Source organism: Macaca nemestrina, chromosome 3 (assembly GCF_043159975.1).
Source record: "Macaca nemestrina isolate mMacNem1 chromosome 3, mMacNem.hap1, whole genome shotgun sequence".
Taxonomy (NCBI): domain Eukaryota; kingdom Metazoa; phylum Chordata; class Mammalia; order Primates; family Cercopithecidae; genus Macaca; species Macaca nemestrina.
This window is the reverse complement of record NC_092127.1, coordinates 152862188-152887052: the sequence shown is the minus strand read 5'-3', so window position 1 is coordinate 152887052 and position 24865 is coordinate 152862188. Positions and strand designations below refer to the sequence as shown.

At 38.6% G+C, this 24865-nt stretch overlaps 1 protein-coding gene across 1 annotated transcript in view; it reads right to left on the bottom strand.

Moving 5' to 3' along the window:
• Positions 1 to 24258, bottom strand: part of LOC105487695 (potassium channel tetramerization domain containing 8) — a 295214-nt gene extending 270956 nt beyond the window's left edge. Inside the window, exon 1 of the mRNA XM_011751239.3 lies at positions 23290 to 24258. Coding sequence (XP_011749541.1) covers positions 23290 to 24250 — 961 coding nt within the window. The 5' untranslated portion in view covers positions 24251 to 24258. The remainder of the gene's footprint in view (positions 1 to 23289) is intronic.
• Positions 24259 to 24865: the final 607 nt, after the last annotated feature.

Sequence of the window (24865 nt, the reverse complement as noted above, 5' to 3'; positions counted from 1 at the left end):
ATCATTTGTTTCTTCTCTCTTTTCTTCTTTATTAGTCTTGCTAGCGGTCTATCAATTTTGTTGATCTTTTCAAAAAAAAAAAAACAGCTCCTGGATTCATTGATTTTTTGGAGGGTTTTTTGTGTCTCTATCTGCTTCAGTTCTGCTCTGATCTTAGTTTATTTCTTGCCTTCTGCTAGCTTTTGAATGTGTTTGCTCTTGCTTGTCTAGTTCTTTTAATTGTGACGTTAGGGTGTGAATTTTAGATCTTTCCTGCTTTCTCTTATGGGCATTTAGTGCTATAAATTTCCCTCTACACACTGCTTTAAATGTGTCCCAGAGATTCTGGTATGTTGTATCTTTGTTCTCACTGGTTTCAAAGAACATCGTTATTTCTGCCTTCATTTCATTATGTACCCATAGTTAGGGTCAGAAGAAGAATTGGAAAAAAGAAAAAGGACAGAAGAGCAAGAGTGTTCAGGATATTTCCAGGAGTGTCACTGCAGTTATAAAACTGTAATCTAAACTAAATAACAAGGGCAGTGAACACAAGACAGATGAATTGAAAGAAAGTATATATTGAAAGAAAGTTGTATTAGAGTAATTACACAAGTTGGAAAGGGAGTGTGTTACAGCCCATGAAATTCTGAACTAATTGTTCTAGAGGTGGAGCAAATATGTGTACACAGCGTACGGCCTATCTTTGTTGTCCTTAATTAGTGACCAGAAAAATACGTGGAGCCAAATTGTGCTCCATAACCAACCTTTTTGTCTCCCCTTGGTGATCCTTCTACCTAGAATGTTTATTGGTAACCCTCCTTCCATGAGGGCATGTTTTGAAGACAATAGATGTAAAAATTCTCATGGATTTGGCTATGACTTTAATATCCAATGTAATATAATAAACTAGACTCACTATTTCCCTCCTGCTCCTAAATCAGTTTTTCCTCTCAACTTCCATATTCCAGTAAGCTCTCTTAGGCACTAACCACTGAAGCATTAGACTCACCTTTTACTCTACCTCCCCGCTTCCCTTGCACTCAGTAATCACAAATCTATAAGCCCTGATGGTTATTTCTCTTTCTTTTTTTCTTGTCATTAATTGCAGACTCTACGATTATTTACACAGAATATTTAAGAGAACCTATGAACTTATTATAAGTAAAAAACGAATACAAAATCATTATATAAAAACAAACTGTACTTCAATAACCAAATTTTTAAAATATAATTTACAATAACAATAAAAACTTTACGATATGTAAGAAGAGGCATTAAGCAACCACTGATAAAGTCAATCCCTCTTAATTTTTAAAATTTGTTTTTGTTTCTTTTAAATTAATAAACTATTTTAGAGCAGTTTTAGGTTCACAGCAAAACTGAATAGAAAGTACAGAAAGTTCTCATATACCCTCATTCTCACAAAAGCACAATAATTATTTCTTCAGTTTCTCTCCTATCCATCCCTTTTCCCAAAGGTTTTTCTTGTTACAATCCACTCCCTTCATGTCTTCCCTTGTCTCAGTATCTTTAATATTTGCTATTATCTTCAGGATTAAGATCTTAGTTATTTTGTTTCTCCCCCTATATTGTAAATCCCCTAAGGTAAGGATGATATCCTATGATACAAACATTTTCATAGCCTTCTTTCAAGAGTCTAGTCTATAATGATTACCCAATCGATATCTGTGAATTTGATACAGTCACTAGAATTTGGCAATGCTGAGCTTCATGAAAAATTTAATTTAAAAAACAAGAACAACAACAACAAAATCCTTACTCTGTCTTCCAAAGAATATTCTAGTCTTCTGTATCCAATTCTTATCCAGATACCCTTTGACAGATATACTCAGGTGACCAGAAATACATGGCATTTTTCAGTCATTCCTCTAAGATGGTCTTTTGGATTTTCTTAACAAAACTGGGATTTTTGACTGTAGCATTTTTCAGACCGATGTTTCCTTCACATCACCGTATTGATTCTGTTAAATGATTTGTAATCTTTTATTATTTGTTCCACGACACCTTGACAGTTTAGCTGTTGGTCAAAAAAGTGGCTAAAAGTCGAGAGCTTGAACATCTGTAATCTCTGGAATATAAGAGCATGGGCTTCCCTAGACAAAATTATGAAATACAGTACATGAGATTTGATTTTCACAAAGGTCTACTTTTACGTGTTCCTCTCAAATTCCCTTCCCTCTATATCTAACTCAAGTTAAAATGTCTTTATGTCCTTTCTCTCTTTGATCCTTATTAAAACATTGTATTGAAGCCAGTATTTTATTTCTGTATATCTACAATCTACTATATAGAAATAGATATTTATTAGCTCTTCTTTTTTAATAATTACAATTTATTTTAATTATAAAATAAAAGCTGCAATTAAAAGATTCGTAAAAAACATAAGTTATTTATATCCATTATCCTACAACATAGATGCAATTAAGTGCATTTCCTTCCATGTTTTTTAATGAATGGACATTTATTTGCTTCTTTTTAAATATGGTTAATAGCATTCTATACATAGAGATCTCTGTCCTCTTTTCACTTAATAGTTTAGTGAGACCATAATTTTTCTCAGAATCCTCCTGTTTATATTAAACATGTTCTAAAACAATATGGGATGCATCTTAGAGAATATCCAAAGCACTATCCCCAGAGATCTGAATTCAGTAGGGAACAAATGCTCAATTTTTACCAGCATCCCAGGTGATGCTACTACAAGTACCTCAGACTAATACAGCTTTATTTATTTTTTTACCCATCCTGGAAGAAGCAACTGTTTGCATCAACTATGCTTTTATCAGCATTAACTAGCTCTGATCTGTTCTTCATAACACCCACACTAAGAATCCACAAATGAGATCAATCCCATTATCTTCCCTCACTACTTTTTTTTTTTTTTTTTTTTTTTTTGAGACGGAGTCTTGCTCTGTCACCCAGGCTGGAGTGCAGTGGCCGGATCTCAGCTCACTGCAAGCTCCTCCTCTCGGGTTCACGCCATTCTCCTGCCTCAGCCTCCCGAGTAGCTGGGACTACAGGCACCCGCCACCTCGCCCGGCTAGTTTTTTGTATTTTTAGTAGAGACGGGGTTTCACCTATGTTAACCAGGATGGTCTCGATCTCCTGACCTCGTGATCCGCCCGTCTCGGCCTCCCAAAGTGCTGGGATTACAGGCTTGAGCCACAGCGCCCGGCCTTTCCCTCACTACTTATGTATCCACACCATACTACTTCTAGTTCTGCAATTTGTTACCACTACAAGTTTATAATTTTCTTTCATTATCTCTAAAATCATTAATAAACTCCTAAGTGGCAAATCTAATTGATATTTTTAGTCTTAATCTACAATCAACTCTCTGGAGCATTTGTATTGTCAAGTATACACTTCTTTGCACTTGAAACTTGTTTCTCCCATAGCTTCCATAACCAGTCTTCTCTTCTGTTACTTCTTATGTCTGACTGGCTCTTGTCAATATCATTTCCAGGCTCCTCTTTATCGCCATTCAAGAACCTCAGCACAGTTCTCTTTCTCTCCAAATTCACTGATTTATCTAACCTCCAGAGCTTGCATATGGAACATTTCCACCTGAAACTTACACAAATACCTTAAATTTTAATGGATCTAAAATTGACTTTATTATTTTCTCCTTAGGGACAGAAGCAGGGACTCATTCATCCAGTATATCCTCTCTAAGATAAGGCCATCACCAACTCTGGAGTCATTCCCTGTATCTTTTTCTCAGTCTTCTCCACATCAAATAGATCATAAAGTCTGACCTAAAACACAGGAGCAGAGGATCTAATCAGACTCCCATGAATTGGAGATAAGAGTATAAATTTTCACTAAAAATTTCTAAAGTGCAGGACTAGATGAAACGAAGAGAGGTCTGGGACATCCTATTTGGTTTCCCAGTTTCTTCTGTCCCACATGGGACATTCATTCTCTGACCTAGAATGACTGATGAGTAATTCAAGGGAGGTTTTATGGAGCTCTTCACAGACAGGAGTATATAAGTCTACATTTTACACTCCCAAAGAAAAATGGTTTATATGATATTCTCCAGTGAGCCACACCCCATCGATTCTGTAATTACTTACTACAAGACATCCCCTAACTAGGGATATATGGTAAAGGCCTTCACTAGATAAGGTCTCTTCCTCCTAGAAATATCATTCATCTTTTACTTGGCCAGCCAGTTGACATGGAGATTAGACTGGGTCACCTATTTCCTCTTGTTTCCCCACAAGACATACCCCTGGTAAAAGACATGGACTAATCACAGGCCAGCTGCCAGGTGTCTTCCTTCCTTCCTCCCAAAGTTCATTGTTTATACCACCTATATAGCACTAGAATTCGTCCCTTACTCCCTATCTCCACTAATGCTCATCTGACTCATCTCTAGCCTCAACAATTTCAATACTCACCAATTATCCAAACAAATTTAGTTTCCCCAATTCTATGTGCAGTCTGGTGCCACAGTTGCTTTTTGAAAATGCACATTCTGATATAAAATCCTTTGCCTGATATCGAATGTGCTACATCATATTTCCTTTGCCTACATTTCCAGATTTTTCTTCCAACACATCCCCTGATATCCAGCCAAATCAAACTATCCCCCGAACATGCCATTTTTGCATGAACTAGCAAAGCTCCCAAGCTCTCTTACGTGAATGCTCACATTTCTGTCAATAATTTGCAATGTCACCTTTTCTCTAATGCCTTCCCTGAACTCTCCATTCAGTTCAAGGCAATTACCTCCTTCTCTGTTTCACCATAATTGTCTATAAATAATAAGTAAAATGGTTAACTTTAGTGAGCCTTGACTTTGCAAAAGGTACCGTGCCAAGTGCTTTCTATGCGTCACATCATTTAATCCTCGGAGCAACTCTCTGAAATATGTACTATTATTCTGATAATTTTACAAAAGGGAAACCAAAGTACAGAGTAAATAAATGACTTAGCCAAAGTCATACAGTTATTAACTAAAGGAAATAGGGTGTAAATGCAGCCCTGGTTTACTCGAGAACACTCCTAACCCCAGTCATAAGATGTCTCCACTCACTCATCACACAGCTTCCCTACTTAAATCAATAAATATTTGCTAAGTGACAACTTGCTGCCAGACATAGTGTGAGGCTTTAATGAGCATGGAGAGCAAGTTGAATAAAAAAAGAAAGCACTGTCTCTAACTGAAGAAATCATCAGTTGTAAAAGTCTACCTAACATACCATCTTTCACGGCTTCACACAAGAAATAGTACTATCAGACACAGTGCAAGACTTTACTTCATAGGAAAGAGAGACCAAATCTAGTGTGAAATTATCCACCTTAACTTGACTGGCCAGAACACCCACTTGAGGATTCATAAGGAATTTCTCTGAGGAGTCTGAAGTCACCTAGTAATTGCTGTCATTCAGGGGATTTTGTGGGATTATTTATTACAATTTACAGGCATTATCATTATCTATAATTGCCCTCTATCTACCCTATATCTTGCACTTCACTGATTTAAGTTCATATTCCAATGATGGGCAAAGCTATTCACCTGGCAAGTAGCTTGCATAGAACTTTAACTTGTATCTTACCTAAATGATGAAGAGTAGAATAGCTTCTAATCTACTTTCTTCCTTGTATTTTACTTTAAAGCAATTTATGGGTTCTTTTTACTCCTGACTCAATTTATATAGTACAATTCAACTGAGATGCTAAAAACACCTAGCAAGTGTCTTCTCTTTTATGCTCACATCATTCCTCAAATGGAAGATGGGGAAATAATCTCAAGGAATTTAAGTGATTTTCATGAAATTAATAACTATAAAGTAGCAAAAACAAAAGGTAAGCCAAGATCTCAGATTTTTCTCTAATCCTTGCCAGAATCCTTATGCTCTTTATCACAACTACAACTATAATTTGTCATGCGCGTCCATGTGAAGAGACCACCAAACAGGCTTTGTGTGAGCAACATGGCTGTTTATTTCACCTGGGTGCAGGCGGGCTGAGTCCAAAAAGAGAGTCAGCGAAGGGAGATAAGTGTGGGGCCGTTTTATAGGATTTGGGTAGGTAAAGGAAAATTACAGTCAAAGGGGGGTTGTTCTCTGGCGGGCAGGAGTGGGGGTCACAAGGTGCTCAGTGGGGGAGCTTTTTGAGCCAGGATGAGCCAGGAAAAGGAATTTAACAAGATAATATCATCGCTTAAGGCAAGGACTGGCCATTTTCACTTCTTTTGTGGTGGAATGTCATCAGTTAAGGCGAGGCAGGGCATTTGCACTTCTTTTGTGATTCTTCAGTTACTTCAGGCCATCTGAGCTTATAATGCAAGTCACAGTGGATGCGATAGCTTGGCTTGGGCTTAGAGGCCTGACGTAATTGTCTAACAATTTAACAGATACTCCTTTATTCTAGATTCTAATATGATCATTTTAAGATTATATACTTCAACAATATAAATATTCTCCAGGTACTTTTTATTATCCAAACTGAAATCCTACTTCCTATACTTTTCCTCATTGATAACTTGCAAATAAGCACTGGAAATTATGAGATTAAAATTACCAGTCTCATTTCTATGACATACACATTAATATGTAAAGAAATGCCATAAGGGGAGTTATGCAATGATGTTTTTGCAGAAATGAAATGTGTATGAATATGAATACAGTTGTAGGTATTTCAATAAAAATTACAAGTCTTTCAGATATTCTTTCCAAATTCAAATGAAGCACCAGGTGTGCAGGATATGGCAGATGTGCCTGCTGTATTCTAGCATAAGGAGGAGGCTAGGTGGCTACAAACAAATTTCCTGATCCCATTGAGATAGGCTTCTATAGGTGATTGGTTGTCCTCCCACTGTGAAAACTGGCTATGAAAAAGAAATACTTAAGCATTTGCCCTGCCTTTCCTCTGTGAGCAGTATTTTAAAGAGTTCTTCAGAGAAAGTTCTTCATTACAACATTCCTGCTAATAAATACGGAAAACACAAATTAGAAAACCACAATTTTGTATCCCTTATGGTAATACTTGAATCAGGCAATTGTATTCAATCATACAACTATCAAATAAATGTTTGATGCAAAGTTACAATGGAGGGATTTGACTGCCACCACTCACATCAACTGATTAGTGGGGCAAATTAGCACAGAATCACCTATAAATAGTTTTGCCAAAAAACAAACGAAGTTGAATATAGTCAAGGTCGAGTCAATGTCCACTTACAGAAAATATTGGTACAGAAGAACAATTTAAATGATACTACAAGAAAGCAAGCAGCCATATATTCAGAACAGGGGACATTAATCAGCTCAACAAGACCTCCTTCTGTAAACAAATTGATGGCATCACATGTAAAGAGAAACTGAGATGGACAGAGTGAGAGTCAAAGCAGAGAGACTATCTCATATTAACAGAAAAAAAGACATAAAAATACGATGTATAGCCCTGAGCTTTATTTTTAAAAAGGCTATAAAATATTTTTGAGACAATCTTGGAAATATGATTATGAATGATGTATCAGATATTGCCAAAAAATATTATTTATCCTGCTAGGGTTGATAATGGAATAGTGGTTATATGTTTTTTAATAGGCATTTTTTAGATATTTAAGTATGTAGGGGTGAAATTACATAATATTTGGGGTTTGTTTAAAGTTCTTCAGCAAAAAAGAAACAGACATGAAGTGATGTTTTGGTTATTGTTGAAAGTAGCAGGTGCATATGTGGGAGTTTTTATAAACAATTCTTTTTCCACAATGTTTAAATTTTCATAGTATAAACTTTAAAAAAATGACAACATCTAAGTAAAGACTGAAAAACTGCAGCCTTAGCAAAAGGTACGACTGGTGCTCTTTCACACAAAGGCCACTGCTCTGCTGACAAAGCTGGCACCTTCCTCCAAAACCATTAATTTAAGAAGACAAAATGAATGATTCACAGAGGCCATAAAATAAAGAGCCTTCAACCCTAAATATTACATTACTCAAGATTTTTGTTTCCCTTAATTCACTCAAGAAACTGTCCAGAAGTGCACAATGATTTTGAAAGATTTTTTTTTTTTTTAATCAAAGAAACTTCAAGATTGGACATAAATAGCCTGGGTTATTTAACCCTTCAAGCAACTCATAAGTCCCATACCTGCAAGTTGGAAAAGGAGCTGTGTATTTCTGCAGAGGCAAGGAGAATATACACTGCCCAGTGTGCCTTGAGAGGTGGCCAAGAACAATTAACAGAAAAGAATCTTCCAGAAGGCAAAGAAAGGAACCAGGAAGGACAAACAATAGGCAAGAAAGTTTTACTCAATGGTAGAACTAAGGGCTGCCAGACATATTTAATAAAAAATGTATTCTATTGTCAGAAAAAGGAATCTTGTTATGTCTGCACAGCAGCATTTGCTATTGACCTGTGGCTGCTGTGAGTTTCCCATTTTCCCATTTTAGGAACAAAAGCTTTCAGTGAAGCTATCTTGGTCCTATTCAATATTATTTACTGAATGCTTTGGGGGGCAAGTAACATATATTAATATAATACCCACAGGTGACCATTTCACAAGTAATCACATTCAGACCTCATACAATGTACTTACTGTACATGGCCCAAAGATGGCAGGCTAGCTGATGAGGCTTGAGGAAGGCAGGTTGTGAGGCTTGGGGGTCTCCCTTTTTGGAGAACGTTAGTAAATATTCATTTGCATGAAGGGCAGTTTCATCATATTAGGTAGGAACATGGGTTGATAATACTATTACTGTGGTTAGAATTTTAATAGGGAAAGAAGGCAGCTGTATTTGTCTGTTCTCATGCTGGTAATAAAAACATACCCAAGACTGGGTAATTTACAAAGGAAAGAAGCCTCACAGTTCCACACGGCTGGGGAGGCCTCACAATCATGGCAGAAGGCAAATGAGGAGTTAGGTCACGTCTTACATGGCAGCAGGCAAGAGAGTCTAGGCAGGTAAACTCCCCTTTATGAAACTATCAGATCTCATGAGATTTATTCACTATCATGAGAATAGCATGGGAAAGACATGTCACCATGATTCAATTACCTCCCACAGAGTCCCTCCCACAACACATGGGAATTATGAGGGCTACAATTCAAGATGAGATTTGGGTGGGGACACAGCCAAACCATATCAGTATCCAAAGAGATAGAGTGTAGTGGATCCTTTCGGCCAGCTCACTCAAAATCTTTCTACCTTTTTAATTTAAAAAGACTGGAGAGCTTTTAAAAACTACATTCCCATCATGAGTAATTAGAACAATGAAATTTAAATCAACAATAAAATATCACATTTCACTTTACTCTTGCAACAATTAGAAAACTGAATTTTGCAAAGTGTTGGCAAGGAAGTGGAAATGACAGAATCCTCATGTACTGCTGCTAGGAATGTAGACGTGCTCTCATTTGTACAGCAATCTGACACTATTTAGTCAAATGACATATAAGCATACCCAGTGTCCCAGCAATTCCTTGCCTAAAGAATTCTCACACAGGTCCACACTGGATGTGACCATGATCAAACTGAAGGCAACCTGAGTACAGATCAGCAGGGAAGAGTTTAGTTAGGTAAAATACACACTAGGAAGTAACGTTCCACCCTTAGAACCAACCAATTAGCTTAGATAGGCACATGAAAATGAAGTGCTCTTAAAAAGAAAGCACTAATGAGAGAGATATCATATATATATAAATTAAAAACATAAGCGAGACAAAACAGAATACTCATTGTCCAAGAACACATATAAACATAAGGATCTGCATTCAATATATTAGACTGGTTACCTATGGGAGATGAAGTGGTAGAGATCAAACAGTTTAAACTTCAATAATAAGTCTTTTCACAGACCAATGATGACAGTGTGCTATGAAAATTTGTTGCTATTGTTTTGTTTTAAAAGCTATATTTTCTACACCCTCTTGTGACCTGGGTTCCATAAGTGATTCGGTTTCTACAACCACTCTGGTAAACTGAGGCATAAGGGGAAACAGGAAGTAAGTTGATGATCTTACTTTAACTGGCATGGATGATGGCACAGATGGTGGAGCTAGATCCTGTAGCTGCACCTGGCTTCCTGATTCTGAGCTCCCAGGTCCTTGCAGGACAGTAAGTCCCTTGGTAGTCCTATTCTAGGATGTGGTTGCAAATCATTCCTGGAAGCTCAGCCCTCCCAGTCAACCTGTGAGCAATACATTATACTTAATAAATCCTTCCCAGCCTAAACTAGCAAGAGTGAAGTTTGTTGTCTGTAACTAAGACCTCTGAAAAATAGAGGGAAATTGAAAAACATTGCCTGTTCAAGCTTTTCCCAGATTTTTTACAAGACAAAGACTTTGAAAACTACCATAGCAGTTTGCTAGGGCTGTTAAAACAAAGTACCATAAACTGGGTGGTTGCAACAACAGAAATGTATTATCTCAAAGTTCTGAAGGCTGGGAGTACACGATCAAGGTGTTAGCAAGGTTGATTCCTCCTGAGAGCCATGAGGGGAAATCTGTTCCATGCTTCTCTCCTAGATTCGGGTGGATTGCTAGCAATTTTTAGCATTCCTGAAACATTACCTGTATAGGAAACATCATTCCTGTAGAAACATCACTTCTACCTCTACCCTCATGTTCACATGGTGTTCTCCCTGTGTGTGTGTGCATGTCTGTCTCTATCCTGAGTACAAATTCCCCCTTTTGATAAGGATACTAGTCATATTAAATTAGGGCATACCCTAATGACTGCATTTTAACTTGATTCCCTCTGTAAAGCAGTGCTTCCGAAAAAGGTCATATTCTGAGGTGGTGGGGAGGCAGGGCTAGGACTTCAAAATATTTTGGGGGGAGAACATAATTCCATGCATAAAATATTGCATGCAATTTAACAAAAAATATGACCATTAGTCCCTAGACTCGGGTGATTATACTAAAACTATGGGGTAAATCTTTTTTCTCCTTTTTTTTTTATTTTAGGTTAACCGAACACTGGATATTACTGAGTTTCACAGTATGAATGCTAAATAACAAAGTATAATTATGATAAACATGGCTTGAGAGTGGCAGCTATAAAACAGACATCTTGAAAGTTTATTTCCCAATCTAAACATGCTAAAACAGTAAGTAAAAACTGAAGTATCAAAATGGTTCTTTCATGCTTTAGAAACACATTAGTCCAGTAGAAGAAAAGTAAATTATTACACCAAGCTATAGCAACTTTCATGCTGAGATTCCTAGAACATTTATTTTTGGTGCCATTTGCTAGCAGCATTAACCATTGTTAACAAGGTCCATATCTTCTATTACATAGCAATTATCTTTCTCCCACTGTCTATGAAGCATGCTAAATCACCCATCACAGGTCCACTTGACTGAAATAAAAAGGAATACACCGAAACCATTTCAAATTCTAATTTAATCACAAATATAGAATATTTGTCAATGGTAACCAGGAGACGTCTTCATTTTAATTTGACTTCAGGATTTCTTCACAGGAAATAGGCAATGTTTATAAGAAATATGGCAAAATCTGGACTTTTGAAGAGATTTTACATTTCTGCGCATGGTAAAATTTCTCAGAAAAGGAGTCAGGTATAATACAGAGGCCAGAAAGATTATCACTTTCAAAATACTCCATTTTTCTCTAAATAGGCCATTTTTAGCAAAGGATCAATGTTAACTATGTCTCATTTCTAATATAAATTGGTCACTATTCAATCACAGTTCAGAGGGCAAATGTTTTTAATAGCCAGTAGTAGTTGCAAAGTCATACTGATGTTCTCCCAAAACATGCTTGTATGTGTGTCCACACACACACAAACACACCCTCATGCCTAGACTTTGTGGTCAGAAGTTAGTAGGAGATACTCTTCAGCCATGAGCTTTAGCCATCACACAGAGCCTCACAATCTGTATGTTATGTATCTATTCAGCATGCCATTCACCTACCATGTGCAATCTAAAGTCAGAGAAAGCAGATATCCTACAAATGTCATGGTCCCAGTCATGAAAGGTAGGAAATATGTTCACTACTGTTTACTACCACACCTTCAATATCTAAGAGGCTGCTTAGTTTATAATACTGGTTAATGAATACATGAATAAATATAAATGAACTGAAGAAGAGATATGATTCAGTACCTTAAAATTAATCTAATCTGGATTTCCCTCAGTTTGATAGATTTTATGTTTCTGATTTTTTTGAAAATTGTTAAATGAAATAGAGCATGAAAAGGTGTTTCACCTCAGTAAATGTTTTGTTAATAGCAATATACTCAACACATTTTTAAAGGAAATGACAGCCTGACACACTAAAGTAAGGACAAATACTCTATTTCATTTAGCACAGATTACTTGGCACGCAATACTTATGGCATTATGTGGAGATAAGGTGAAAAAGACGATCAATTTCTACCATTTTCTCTCTGAAGAACTGAAGTATAGAAAAGTAAAGAATCACAAAATAAAATAAATCTACATAGTAATGAAGATTAAGAATACAGCCCAAGGACTCTGATCGCTAAATCTCTTTTTTACTCTAAATTAGAATCACCATTGAAGGATTCATCCCCAAAACCACCATATAAATGACACCAATAATTTGCAACCACCACACCTGCTACCTCCCACCAGTCACCATAAAGCTGCCACTGTAGTAACTTTTCTTATCAAAAGCAAAAGTCACTTTGGAATCATATGTACGAATCCTTATTATCCATCTGCAAGGAGACATGCTAGGTGCAGACTCACCAACCAGAAGAAAAGAGATCAGAATATTAGAGAATTATTTCTGAATGTCTGCCAGTACCTGCCTCAGATCTCTCTGCTTTCTTCAAATACCTGGACTTAAGCAACTAGAAAACTTATATTGAAAATATGTCAGAGTGGTTTCTTTTTTTTTTTTTTTTTTGAGACGGAGTCTTGCTCTGTCGCCCAGGCTGGGGTGCAGTGGCCGGATCTCAGCTCACTGCAAGCTCCACCTCCCGGGTTTACGCCATTCTCCTGCCTCAGCCTCCTGAGTAGCTGGGACTACAGGCGCCCGCCACCTCGCCCGGCTAGTTTTTTGTATTTTTTAGTAGAGATGGGGTTTCACCGTGTTAGCCAGGATGGTCTCGATCTCCTGACCTCGTGATCCACCCGTCTCGGCCTCCCAAAGTGCTGGGACTACAGGCTTGAGCCACCGCGCCCGGCCGTCAGAGTGGTTTCAATAAGAGCTGATTGAGTTGACAGCTAACATAGTTTTCTTAAAATTGTGAAGATATGTATTTGAATCCAAAATCTAGCCTGAAATTTTGGCCAAATGCCTAGACTTTGGGCAGTGTTTGAGCCCAACTGGCTCTGTGACAATTTGTTATTTTGTGTAAAACTGTTGAAAATGCAAACTAAAAGCCCTCATCAGAAATATAAATAAAGATTATGATTAAGAAGTGCTTTGTCCCAGAGTTTGAGACAATTTCTATTGACTACAAGTATTATTTTTAATTGTGTCATAATTAACCAGTGACCAGCACTCGACCTGGAAGAGTAAATTTTTTCCACCTAATCAATGAAAAAACAACTAGAATAGACTTATTTTAAAAATAAGTTACAATTTATTTTATACTTAGCAGGTCAATAATTTTAAAAATAACTCATTAATGATAACAGGACCTTTTCAGGGCAGCTTTTAGATAGGAGTTGCTTTCAACTTCCTTAAAAAGAAAAAGAGAAGAAATCTGGTACTGAGAATTATTGTAAAGAAATGGGATTGCCTGTGTATTATTCTGAGGTCCTTAAATTAATAAATTGCAAAGGCTAACATGTATTGAGCTTTTAATTTGTCCCTGATACCATTTGTGCCTGATACCATTCTAAGTATGGATTGCTTTATTTGATCCTCATAACAAAGCTTTCAAGTGAATATGATTGTTTTTCTCACTTTCCCTTCAGGAGGAAGCATGAAATTATTTTCCCAAGATCTCAAAGCTAGAGACAAAATTTTTCAAGGAATCTGATTTAGAAGAATTAAAACATTCATTGTGTTCAACTACTCACCTCTTAGAAGTAGAGGCCAACAGATTCTGGCATTGTTACTCCATAAACACAGTACTACTCTCCTTATTTTACTTATACCAAAAATTAGAAAGCACACCTAATTATGCCAAATGATAAGAAAGAGCAATATAATATGAATCCTATTCTCAAGGTTTTTGATACAGTAACTGGTGAAATCAACCAAAATAATAAAACTGAGTGGTTAAATCATTCACTATTCTGGTGATATTAAGTCAATACTACATACTTCTTTATTATATTAGTTTCTTCCAGTTTATTTGCTTTTTATTCCATATGCTTTAATATTCCATATTATTTGCTTTTTTCCCCTATAAAAGCAGGGTTTGATGGGAGACTGGTTACAATATGGTAGAAATAATATTCTAAGTTAACTGTTGAACATACATTTAACTAAGTTTAATGTTGAATAAGCACAGAATATTATTGTATTATATTGTTGTATAGTAATTGTATTATTATATATTATAATTGGACACACTAATAAGTGTCCAATTAGGAATCATGAAGCTGTCTGTTGTTATTACCAGCAAAGTTGGTTTATTTTTATTAACTACTTTGACACAAGGTAAAGAAACATAAGTAACACTAATATTTTAATATTGATTATTAAATAGTAATACCTGTTAAGTACATTTTAAGATGCCTTTTTAAAAATGAATCAAGATTACAAGATAGAATTAACTGGATCCTCACTTTTACAGATACTTTATCAGTATTATCAGATACTTCCTATATTTAATTTCTACAATAAAGCCTATGTCAGGAGGCAATATTCTCTTTGCATCTAAGATTTTTTTAAAGCAAATACTCAACACTACCTGTGGTTGTAGGTAGGCTTGGGGTATGGAACATTTGTCCAACACTCTAAACTAATGAAGTCACTTAATTTTTGATCCCTCACAATTTCTATTCCACCAATCATTTATTTATTTATTTATTTATTCTTTTTTTTTATTTTTTATTTTTTATTTTTTTGACAGAGTCACATTCTGTCGCCCAGGCTAGAGTGCAATGGTGCGATCTTAGCTCACTGCAACCTCTGCCTCCCAGGTTCAAGCAATTCTCCTGCCTCAGCCTCCCAAGTAGCTGGGATTACAGGTGTCTGCCATGACGCCCAGTTAATTTTTTGCACTTTTAGTAGAGATGGGATTTTCCATGTTGGCCAAGGCTGGTCTCAAACTCCCAACCTCAGGTGATCCACCCACCTTGGCCTCCCAAAGTGCTAGGATTACAGGTGTGAGCCACCACACCCAGCTTCCACCAATAATTAAATATAAAGAAGTGTGCATGTGCACGTGCATGTGTGTGTTTACAAATCTAACAACTTCATTTATAACAATATTTTAATCTGTCCCATATTTTAGTTAACATTTTACTTATTTTCATTTCGTATAGTTGCTTATGTAACACTTCTCATGTCATTACTCCTGCTTTTTGCCCTCTTGTTAACATACTAAATAACCTCTCTATAACATAATTCACAATGATATAAAGTTTATTGTGATCACCTTAAACACAAGGTCTCTGTCTTACTCATATTTGTATGATTTACCCACGCTTTAGCCTGGTAGTTGTTCCATAAATGCACTTTAAAGTTGAAGTGAAACTAAACCTCAAATTCAGTGACCACCTAATGGAAATTCCAACATCTCTAGTTCGTTCCTTAATTCACACTTTCATTCGGAAAACAAATTTTTTTAAGTTCTTAATGTGGCCTTAGCCTCTGCCCTGAGGGGCTGAGAACACCACTCTCAGGCACAGAGAGAGAAAGCTACTGTAGAAGATCAACATGCAAAAAGATCATTACATATTGTAGGAAACACAATGAGGGACCTATCCTAGTGCACCAGGAAAAGAAGTGTGAAGGATTCTATAGCAGGGGTTCACTTAGCATTACATGGCTACAGTGCCAAGGGGTACACTGAAAAGCCAACAGGTCAGGGAATAAACTTATAAATGATATACACTCAGCATAGAATACTTCATATATTTTCATTTGTTAAAAAAGCAAAATACAACTAAATTTGTATGAGAATCAGACACTAATCAGAAACTGGTATCATTAACAGAAACTAATAATGAGATGTATATAGCTGATAGGCAGATGACACCTATATTTCCCATTATACTTACAAATTATAAAGTAACTAATTTACTTGTTGGAATGACTTTGAAATCTTATAAATAAAATTATTCTGATCTTTAGGTAAGTCCTTGCAAAACCTCTGGTGCTTCAGCCTCATACTATTAAAAAAAAAAAATGCACTTTAAATTTAAGTCAGTTTATCGAGCCTACAGATATTACTGGTTTATCAAACCTATAACTTGGTTACCCCCCAAAAAAGTGTTAAATTGAGTCAAATGTTTTATTTTCTTTAATTACAAAAATATTTATGAATACGGTAGCATTACTCCATAAAATAACCCTTCTAGCAAGTAAAGACTATTTACTATATTTCTATGAAAATTTAACATAAATGTTAAAATTTTGAGTTCACTCATATACATTTCACACCGCACTTTTTTGCTTATAAATAGAAGTTCTAAGTACTCAGTAGACATCGAAATATATTTGTCAAAATGACTGCAGGAAACAGGCATTATTTTTCAATGTTTTAACAGTAAGGGCTTTGACATAAGACAGAACTATTCAAATCCCAGCTCAGCCCTATACAAGCTCCAAGAACCAGGGATGTTACTTAATGTTCTAAATCATAGTTTTCTAATTGAACTATTAGGGAACTAATGTCAAGCTCAGGGAATGTTATAAGAAATAAAGTATACAGTCCCACCAACAGTATTAAAGTGTTCCTATTTCTGTAAACTAGCTCAACCATTGTGGAAAACAGTGTGGCGATTCCTCAAGGATCTAGAACTAGAAATACCATTCGACCCAGTCATCCCATTACTGGGGATATACCCAAAGGATTATAAGTCATGCTGCTATAAAGACACATGCACACGTATGTTTATTGCGGCACTATTCACAATAGCAAAGACTTGGAATCAAACCAAATGTCCATCAGTGACAGAATGAATTAAGAAAATGTGGCACATATACACCATGGAATACTATGCAGCCATAAAAAAGGATGAGTTTGTGTCCTTTGTAGGGACATGGATGCAGCTGGAAACCATCATTCTCAGCAAACTATCGCAACAACAGAAAACCAAATACCGTATGTTCTCACTCATAGGTAGGAATTGAACAGTGAGATCACTTGGACACAGGAAGGGGAACATCACACACGGGGTCCTATTGTGGGGAGGGGGGAGGGGGAGAGATAGCATTAGGAGATATACCTAATGTAAATGACGAGTTAATGGGTGCAGCACACCAACATGGCTCATATATACATATATAATAAACCTACACATTGTGCACATGTACCCTAGAACCTAAAGTATAATAAAAATAAATAAATAAATAAATAAATAATGTATGCAAAACATTTAGCATAAAATTAGGTGATAAATGTGATGGTAAATTTTTTTACCAGATGCTGTATCTTGAAATAATCAAATTTTTTTCTGAGCTTACAAACAAAATATTCAATATCAATATTTATAAAACTGTGGCAATGTATATGTATTGTACTTTTGTTATTTAAGATGTCAATAAAAATTTTAATGTCATGGGGGAAATTTCATTAAATGTGTAAACTTATTAAATGTATAAAACCAAATAAGCCAAAAAAGGACAGCATATAAACCACCTATATAGTATGACCATGACTTTTTAAAAATATGTCTTTTTGTCTATGTGTACATAGAAAAAAGACTGGAAGGAAATGAATCAAGATTTTATTGACACTTACTAGTGGTGCTGATTAAAACTGCACTTTTTGTTTTAACAGAGGTCCCTAAAACTACATGTGCTACTTTTATGATTTTAAAATTATTTAATCTTATTTTTTGTAATGAGAACATTTGAAATGTACTCTCTTAACAATCTGAAAATATAGATTATCAATGAACTGCATATAAAATTATGACCGGGCACGGTGGCTCATGCCTGTAATCCCAGCACTTTGGGAGGCCTAGGCAGGTGGATCACCTGAGGTCAGGAGTTCAAGACCAGCCTGGCCAACATGATGAAACCCCATCTCTACTAAAAATACAAAAATTAGCTGAGTGTGGTGGCAGGTGCCTGTAATCCCAGTTACTTAAGAGACTGAGTCAGGAGAATTACTTGAACCCAGGAGGTGGAGGTTGCAGTGAGTTGAGTCACGCCACTGCACTCCAGCCTGGGTGACAGAGCGAGATTCTGTACCAAAAAATAAAAAATTAAAAAAATTATTAAGTATAAAAAGGGTGACTTTTAAATGACAAGCAATCATTTTTCAGATTTTTAAACAAATTCCAGCTAATAATTTATGACAGTAGAATAGATAATAATTAAATACTGGTTTTATACATATTTCTCTTTTTTCCAAAGAGGTTTTTTCTTCTTAACTAAGGTACACACACACACACACACACACACACACACACACACACACACACAAATTGCAAGTCCTAGCATCCTCAGCTACAAGGGAAAGAACTTGTCAAATAAAGCTTGTAGCCACTTAGTTTTTCAGCTTCATTATCTGCATAAAGATTGACTCACACAAAGCTGAAAAGGGTGACAGGGAAAGCCAAAGCCATAGCAATATAAAAAAAGATAAGTTCAAAGACAGAACTATGCCAGATACAAAAGTTCAATGTCATTAAACAACAATCAGCGTCATAGCACAGCCTCTAAACTTTTTGCACTCCAAGATTTTTGTCATTTTATCTGCTTTATTACTGGAACTAGTTGCATTAAATCAGAATCTTGATGTTTTAAAAAGTTATCCTCTCCTTTTGTTTATTCCTCAGTAATTCAAAAGTCATTCAGCCATGTGAATACAGAGAAAATTTTCACACTGTCATTGTAAAAATAAGTAGTAACTCGGGAGAAAAAGAATCAACTTTTACAATTGTGGTTAACAAAATTAACTTCCATAAAATGATGTTTGGTAATCAAAGAAGTATTTTTGGACTCATAAAAGATGCAATTTTAATGGTATTCACCTAAACAGAATGATTTTTAAAGACGTTTCTTAGAAAGCTCTTAAATTCAGCAAACATGCTAGCACAAGATTGAATAGCCGTTTGAGTATTTTCAACTCAACTAGCTTTCTTCAACTCAACACGGTGAAATAAATCAGAATGAATTTGAAAGAGTGGATATAAAAATCCATTAAGACAAATTACATTTCACAGCCCAGTTCAGTAACAGCATTAATTCCTAGATCTGGCACTGTCATGTATCAAACAAACAAACAAACAAAAGATATACCAAACATAAAGAATATCAAGTACAACCTAGTGAAAGGTGTACATTCACACACAGACTGCTCAACCAAACTATGGAGTTCAAAACTTGAAGCACTATTAGAAGAGAAGAGCAATACATCAGCACTACCTTTTCTGCAAACTCACTGATTATGAGAAATAAAGAAAACATATAGAACTAGTTTTTTTCTAAGGATAATCAACCTGTCACATTCCAAGCACGTTATCTATATTCTATATAATTCATGGCCAACATAAAATGTCTTTTTATTGTCTCCCAGATACTGCTAAAGGCAGCCAAAATGACACTCACCAGACATCCCCCCAAAACAGAAAACACAATAAGTCACTGTTTTTCCCCCAAGAAAGGACAATCCATCTTCAGTATTAGAAAAAGAATATAGAATTTAATAGCACCAGTATATGTTGCAGTGTACTAAAAACACTTGATAAATAATGAGTTAAGACTGAGAACAGATATAAGTGTTCATGTAGCCAAATGAAGCTGATATTAAAGTTTAATAGCCTGTATATAACCTTGAGCATAAAAATCCAATGACCTGGATACAAGCACTTAAAGAGATATGAATCTAGCTCAATATTTATCAGAATATATTGCCAAAGTTTCAAGTCCTAGTGCTAAAACACTTCTTGGCCCTGAATCGGAAGTGGGTTCTGTTGGAGTCAATCCAGAAAAACCAATTGGAATATGATTAGCAACATTCGGTGACTTGCCCTGAAAAATTCAAATTGAAATTCAAGGAAAGAAATTAGTTATTTAATTGGTTATTTCATAATTCTGAAAGTATAGTATGCTATCATTTAATTGCAAAATAATTTTCCATTAACTTTACAATTAAATTATACTTACTATAAAACAAAATTAAAATTTAATGTTCACAAGAAGAATAAAGACAGTAACATGCTACTCACAATAGTAATAGCTAACATTTGTTAAGCTTTTATTATGAGTCAGGCACTAGTCTAAGTACTACATGTATATTCTCAAATCCTATAAAACTGGTACTGTGATTACTCCTGTAATACAGGTGACGAAACTAAGAGAACAAGTAAATAATTTAACCAAGATCACACATTTGGAAAACAGCAATATCTGGGATTACTGGACCATTTGCCACTTTCTTCCCCTCTACTGCAGAAACTCAGGTGTGGTGGGCGTGGCGGGGGTTGGTGGGGAATTAAAATTGATGCTCAAGTGTGTAAACTACAACAGTTTCAACTACTAAGTTCACATGTAACCCAGATTTTAAAAGGTGTTAAAGCGACTGATACTTGTTATACACTAAATAAATGTCACACAACAAATAAATATTTGCTGAAAAACAGGGTGTCAAAGGGGGAAATTAAAAGTTATTAAGGTTATTTTCTGCATCTAAAGCATAAGTGGACAAACAAGGTCATCCAGTAATTTTGCTCTAATGAATAATACTGATAACCTTTCTAAACAGAAACTTGCCAAATAAGATAAATACATTTTGTCATCAACTAAACTGAAAAGGATGGAAATACAAACATTTTACAGTGTATTTTCATTCACCAAATATTAAAAGGAACCCATTCAAAATAACGTGTAAAAATATAATGAAAGCTGTAAAAAACATAAAATAAATATATGTATTCTAATATTCAAGACAAATTTTACATCTAAAATTTAAAATGACAACTCCATTTTGTTGATCAATGACTAGCTTACCACTTCAAAAGAACAATACTTTATCTGGAATTTGCATATTTTCTCCCAAAATAGGTTGTCTCCTTAGATTTCTGGGACTTTTATGAATGAATTTCAGAGGTCATTAATAATATGAGTACTCTGAAAGTAGTTATTCATAATATGAATATTTTATTTAACACTTCTGTAGCTTTAGAAGTGAAACAGATCCTGAATTGCAAATCTCTCTCAAATTTACCTCATTAGTTAAATTAGCTAAGTTTCCAGTTTCAATATACTAAGGGCACTTTTTCCCTAATGTAGAGATAACTTGTATTATCTCTTCATAATCAAAGTCATGATCATTCTCATATCCACATCTTTCTAAAGGAATAAGAAAAACCAAAACCAAGAAAGATTTTCAAAATTTCAGAAAACTGTGCGGAACATTCATGCTTATATCTTCTCTAACAAAAAACACTAACTACAAGGAAGGCAAAAGTTCATTTTACCTCATTTTCTGAAATGCCTGGAAATCTACGCTGAAATGACTTAAATCGTTTAAAATCTAAAAAGTTGTTGATAAAGGTCACAATGATAAGGAATAAAATGGTGCTAAAATGCTTAATTACTTAATACATATTTAAGAGGTGCCCATTTTATACAAGCAATGAAATATCTTCCCTTGGGTGGCTTTTCTGATCATTAATCTTTTTATTGTGTAACAAGTAATACTTTGATATAATTAAGACAGTTTTTTAGCTACCAATTCAGTGGACAGACTCTTCATTTGCTTCTCTGTTGAAACTGTTGTCTCAAGAAACCCAGCATTACTTTCTAAAAAGCAGTCTACCTCTGAGAACCTGTGTGCTGTGGTTTGTCACTCAACTTCCAAGGTTCCCAGAATATACAAACACTAAGCCAACCTTCCAGTTAAGCTTGCACCTGTGCAAGGAGAAGTCCCTTCCACTTCTCCAGTCAAAATAAAGTCTAGAAAATTGTTCAGTACCCAATTACTGTAGTGACTGAATTACCAAAATAAATAAATACACTTTAAGCTGGTCTATTTCCATCACAGGATTTCAAGGCTACTCTCCCAACGCGACAGGCAAGTTTTAACTTGTGCCTGGCCAAAGGAAAAACGTTTGCCAAATAATGTTCCTGCTGCCATCCCTGCTGGCTTTTCGTTTGTCCAAATCGCTCTCTAGTCGTTGTCTTTTCACTTTATAAACGCCACTGAGAATTGTGCCCACCACAGCGCCACCCCACTCCCAATCACCAGTGCAGGTTCAGATTGTGGTATTTGGTAGAGTTCTTGAACTCCACATAGCCAGCTCCGGAAGCGCGCTGCAAAACGCACCCCGGATGCTTTCCCAAATCTATTCCCTCACTCTCACATTTCAGAAAATCGCTCTATTTATTCATTCTGAGTAAGTGGGCTCAACCCCCGCTTTTGCGCTGGAGAAGGAAACACAATCATTCTCTCTCTCTCTTCCCCATCCTCCCCAACTCCTTCCCCCCCTCCACCCTCACCCCTTCCTAATCTCCAACCCTAAGAGCACTCAGACATCCAAAGTTTCTAATTCCTTCCGCCCTCCCCTGTCCCAAACACTGGGCAATCAGACTGGAGATAACCGACGCGGGGAAATCTGGGTTTCCATTGTCAAGGAGTCCCCTTTCCCCACAGCCGCTCTCATGCCCCCGCCCCCTCGAGGGGCTCTGGGGGCACCTTCATCGCTTCTCGCCTGCCCTCTAGAAAACCACCCGTAACTGGAGGCTACCGCGCGGCAGCTGTACCAACAGCAGGTGATCCAGGCGGTGCGCGGCGACGCCTTGTGATGGCATCCTGCCCTCTGCAGGGACACCACTGAGGGCCACATGAAATGACCCCCAGCAGTCCTACTAAAGCAAAGAGGTGGAGGAGGGTCTATGCACTCTGTCTGCCCTGTGCCCCAGTCTCTCCCACCCTGTCCTCCGAAACAGAGGAGCCCCTAGCATCCGGGAGCGGGCTGGGTGGAGAAGGCAAGATCAATAAAGTTCAGCAAGTAAGACAGCTGGGAGCTGGGTGCTACTGAGTTCTAGAAAGGGGGAGTAGAGACGGAAATATCCGAAGGGGCGAAATGTAAATCGTGTCTACTGCAAAAGGGAGTCGTGCAGGGAGGGCCGCTCTCTATAAGGAGTTAACCAGCTCCTGGCCCGGACACCCCTGCCGGGCCTCCAGCGGGGCTCAAACCCGCCGCAGGTCAGCAGGGGGCGAGGGGTGCGGGGAAACGCCTGGGCTGCGAACTTACGGAAGAAAATGTACTCGGTGTAGCTGCTCCAGATCTTGTCGTCGCGGTACTGGTTGACGAAGGCGGCGGTGCCCGAGGAGTTACACGCCACCATGTGGAAGCCGGCCTCGGACAGGCGATCAAAGGCCTGCTCCAAGTAGGTGAACTTGAGGTAGAAGCGGGACGTGTACTTCTCCGGCTGCCGGTCGGGGTCGCGGCTCTCGTTGAGCGTGTCCCCGAAAACCTCCTTGGCCAGCGCGATGCGCCCGCACACCATGATGCGTGCCACGCGCCGGAACTTGGCGTCGGCCTGGTTGTCGCGCACGGTGGTGTAGGAGCCCCGGTAGCCCAGCGTGAGGAAGCCCGAGCGCTTGTCCGGCGTGCCGCTGCCGCCGCCACCACCGTGCACTCCCGGGCCCGAGGGCACGGCGGCCGCCGCCCCGCGCAGCAGCAACGCGTCGCTGCTACCCTGCGAGACGTTGTCCTCCAGGTCGCTCTGGCAGCCCTCGTCGTTGAGCGAGTTCTGCTTGATGACCTTGGGCGACAGCAGCTTGACCAAGTCGGTGAGCTGGAAATACTCGGCCTCGCGCAGGAGCCGCTCCTTCTCGGGGAAGTGCTCCGGCAGCGCGAGCTGCTTGTCCCGCAGATAATCCAGCACATACCTGAAAAGGAAGCCGTCCCGGTCGATGAAGAAGCGCGCCCGGCTGTCCCTGGGCAGCTCGCCCCGGCGCCGGGCGCCGCCACGGGGACTAGAGGGCGAGAACATGCTGGCCAAAGTGCTGTCCGGGACGCTGAGCAGCGTCGAGTGCTTGGTCACATAGACCTGGCCGCCCACATTCAGCTCCACTACTTCGGGGAAGGGCGAGGGTGCGCAGGGCCCCGGGGCGGCGGCGGCCGACGCGCCGGGCGAGCTGGACGAGGAGACCATCTCGCTAATGGGCAGGATGGTGCTGCCGCCGCTGCCCGTGTCCTTCAGAGCCATAGTCCCCCCGCCGCCGGCCCAGTGACCCGAGAGAGCTGCACTTTCTCGTTCCCAGAGCCCGCGCCCCAGCCCTCCGGGTGTTCTCTGCGCCCTCGGGCAGGGCGGCGCGTTCCTCGGGCCGGGGCAGCCCGGCTCAAGGCTCGGGGCAGCTGCGGGGTCGGCGGCGCCCAAGCTCCATCAGAGGAGAGACGCGCGGGAGAGGAGCTCCGCCGGTGCGGCGGCGGCAGTGGAGAGGCAAGAAGGAGCGGCTGCTCCTTTGGGGCGAAGGCGGGGAAGTGTGAGAGAGACTTGCGAGAGGCTCTAGGACTGCTGCTCGGCTCTCCGCGGGGAGGGTGGGAGGAGGGGCCGAAGCAAAGAAAACTCGCCGCCCCGGCAGCTTGCTAGCGCGCCGCGAGGCCGGAGCGCCGACGGTGGCGCTAACTACTCCTGGCAGCCCGGGAGGAGGCACTGACGTCAAGCCCCGGACTGGGACCCGAGCCTCAGCTGTCATTTAAAGAGATAGGCTCCTGCCGCGGCTCCCGGGCTCCGACGCTAGGGGGCGGGACCGAGGGTCGAGCCTGCGAGAGGTGCCGCTCGGCGGCCAGCTGGGAGAGGCAGGCAGGGAGCGCCTAGAGC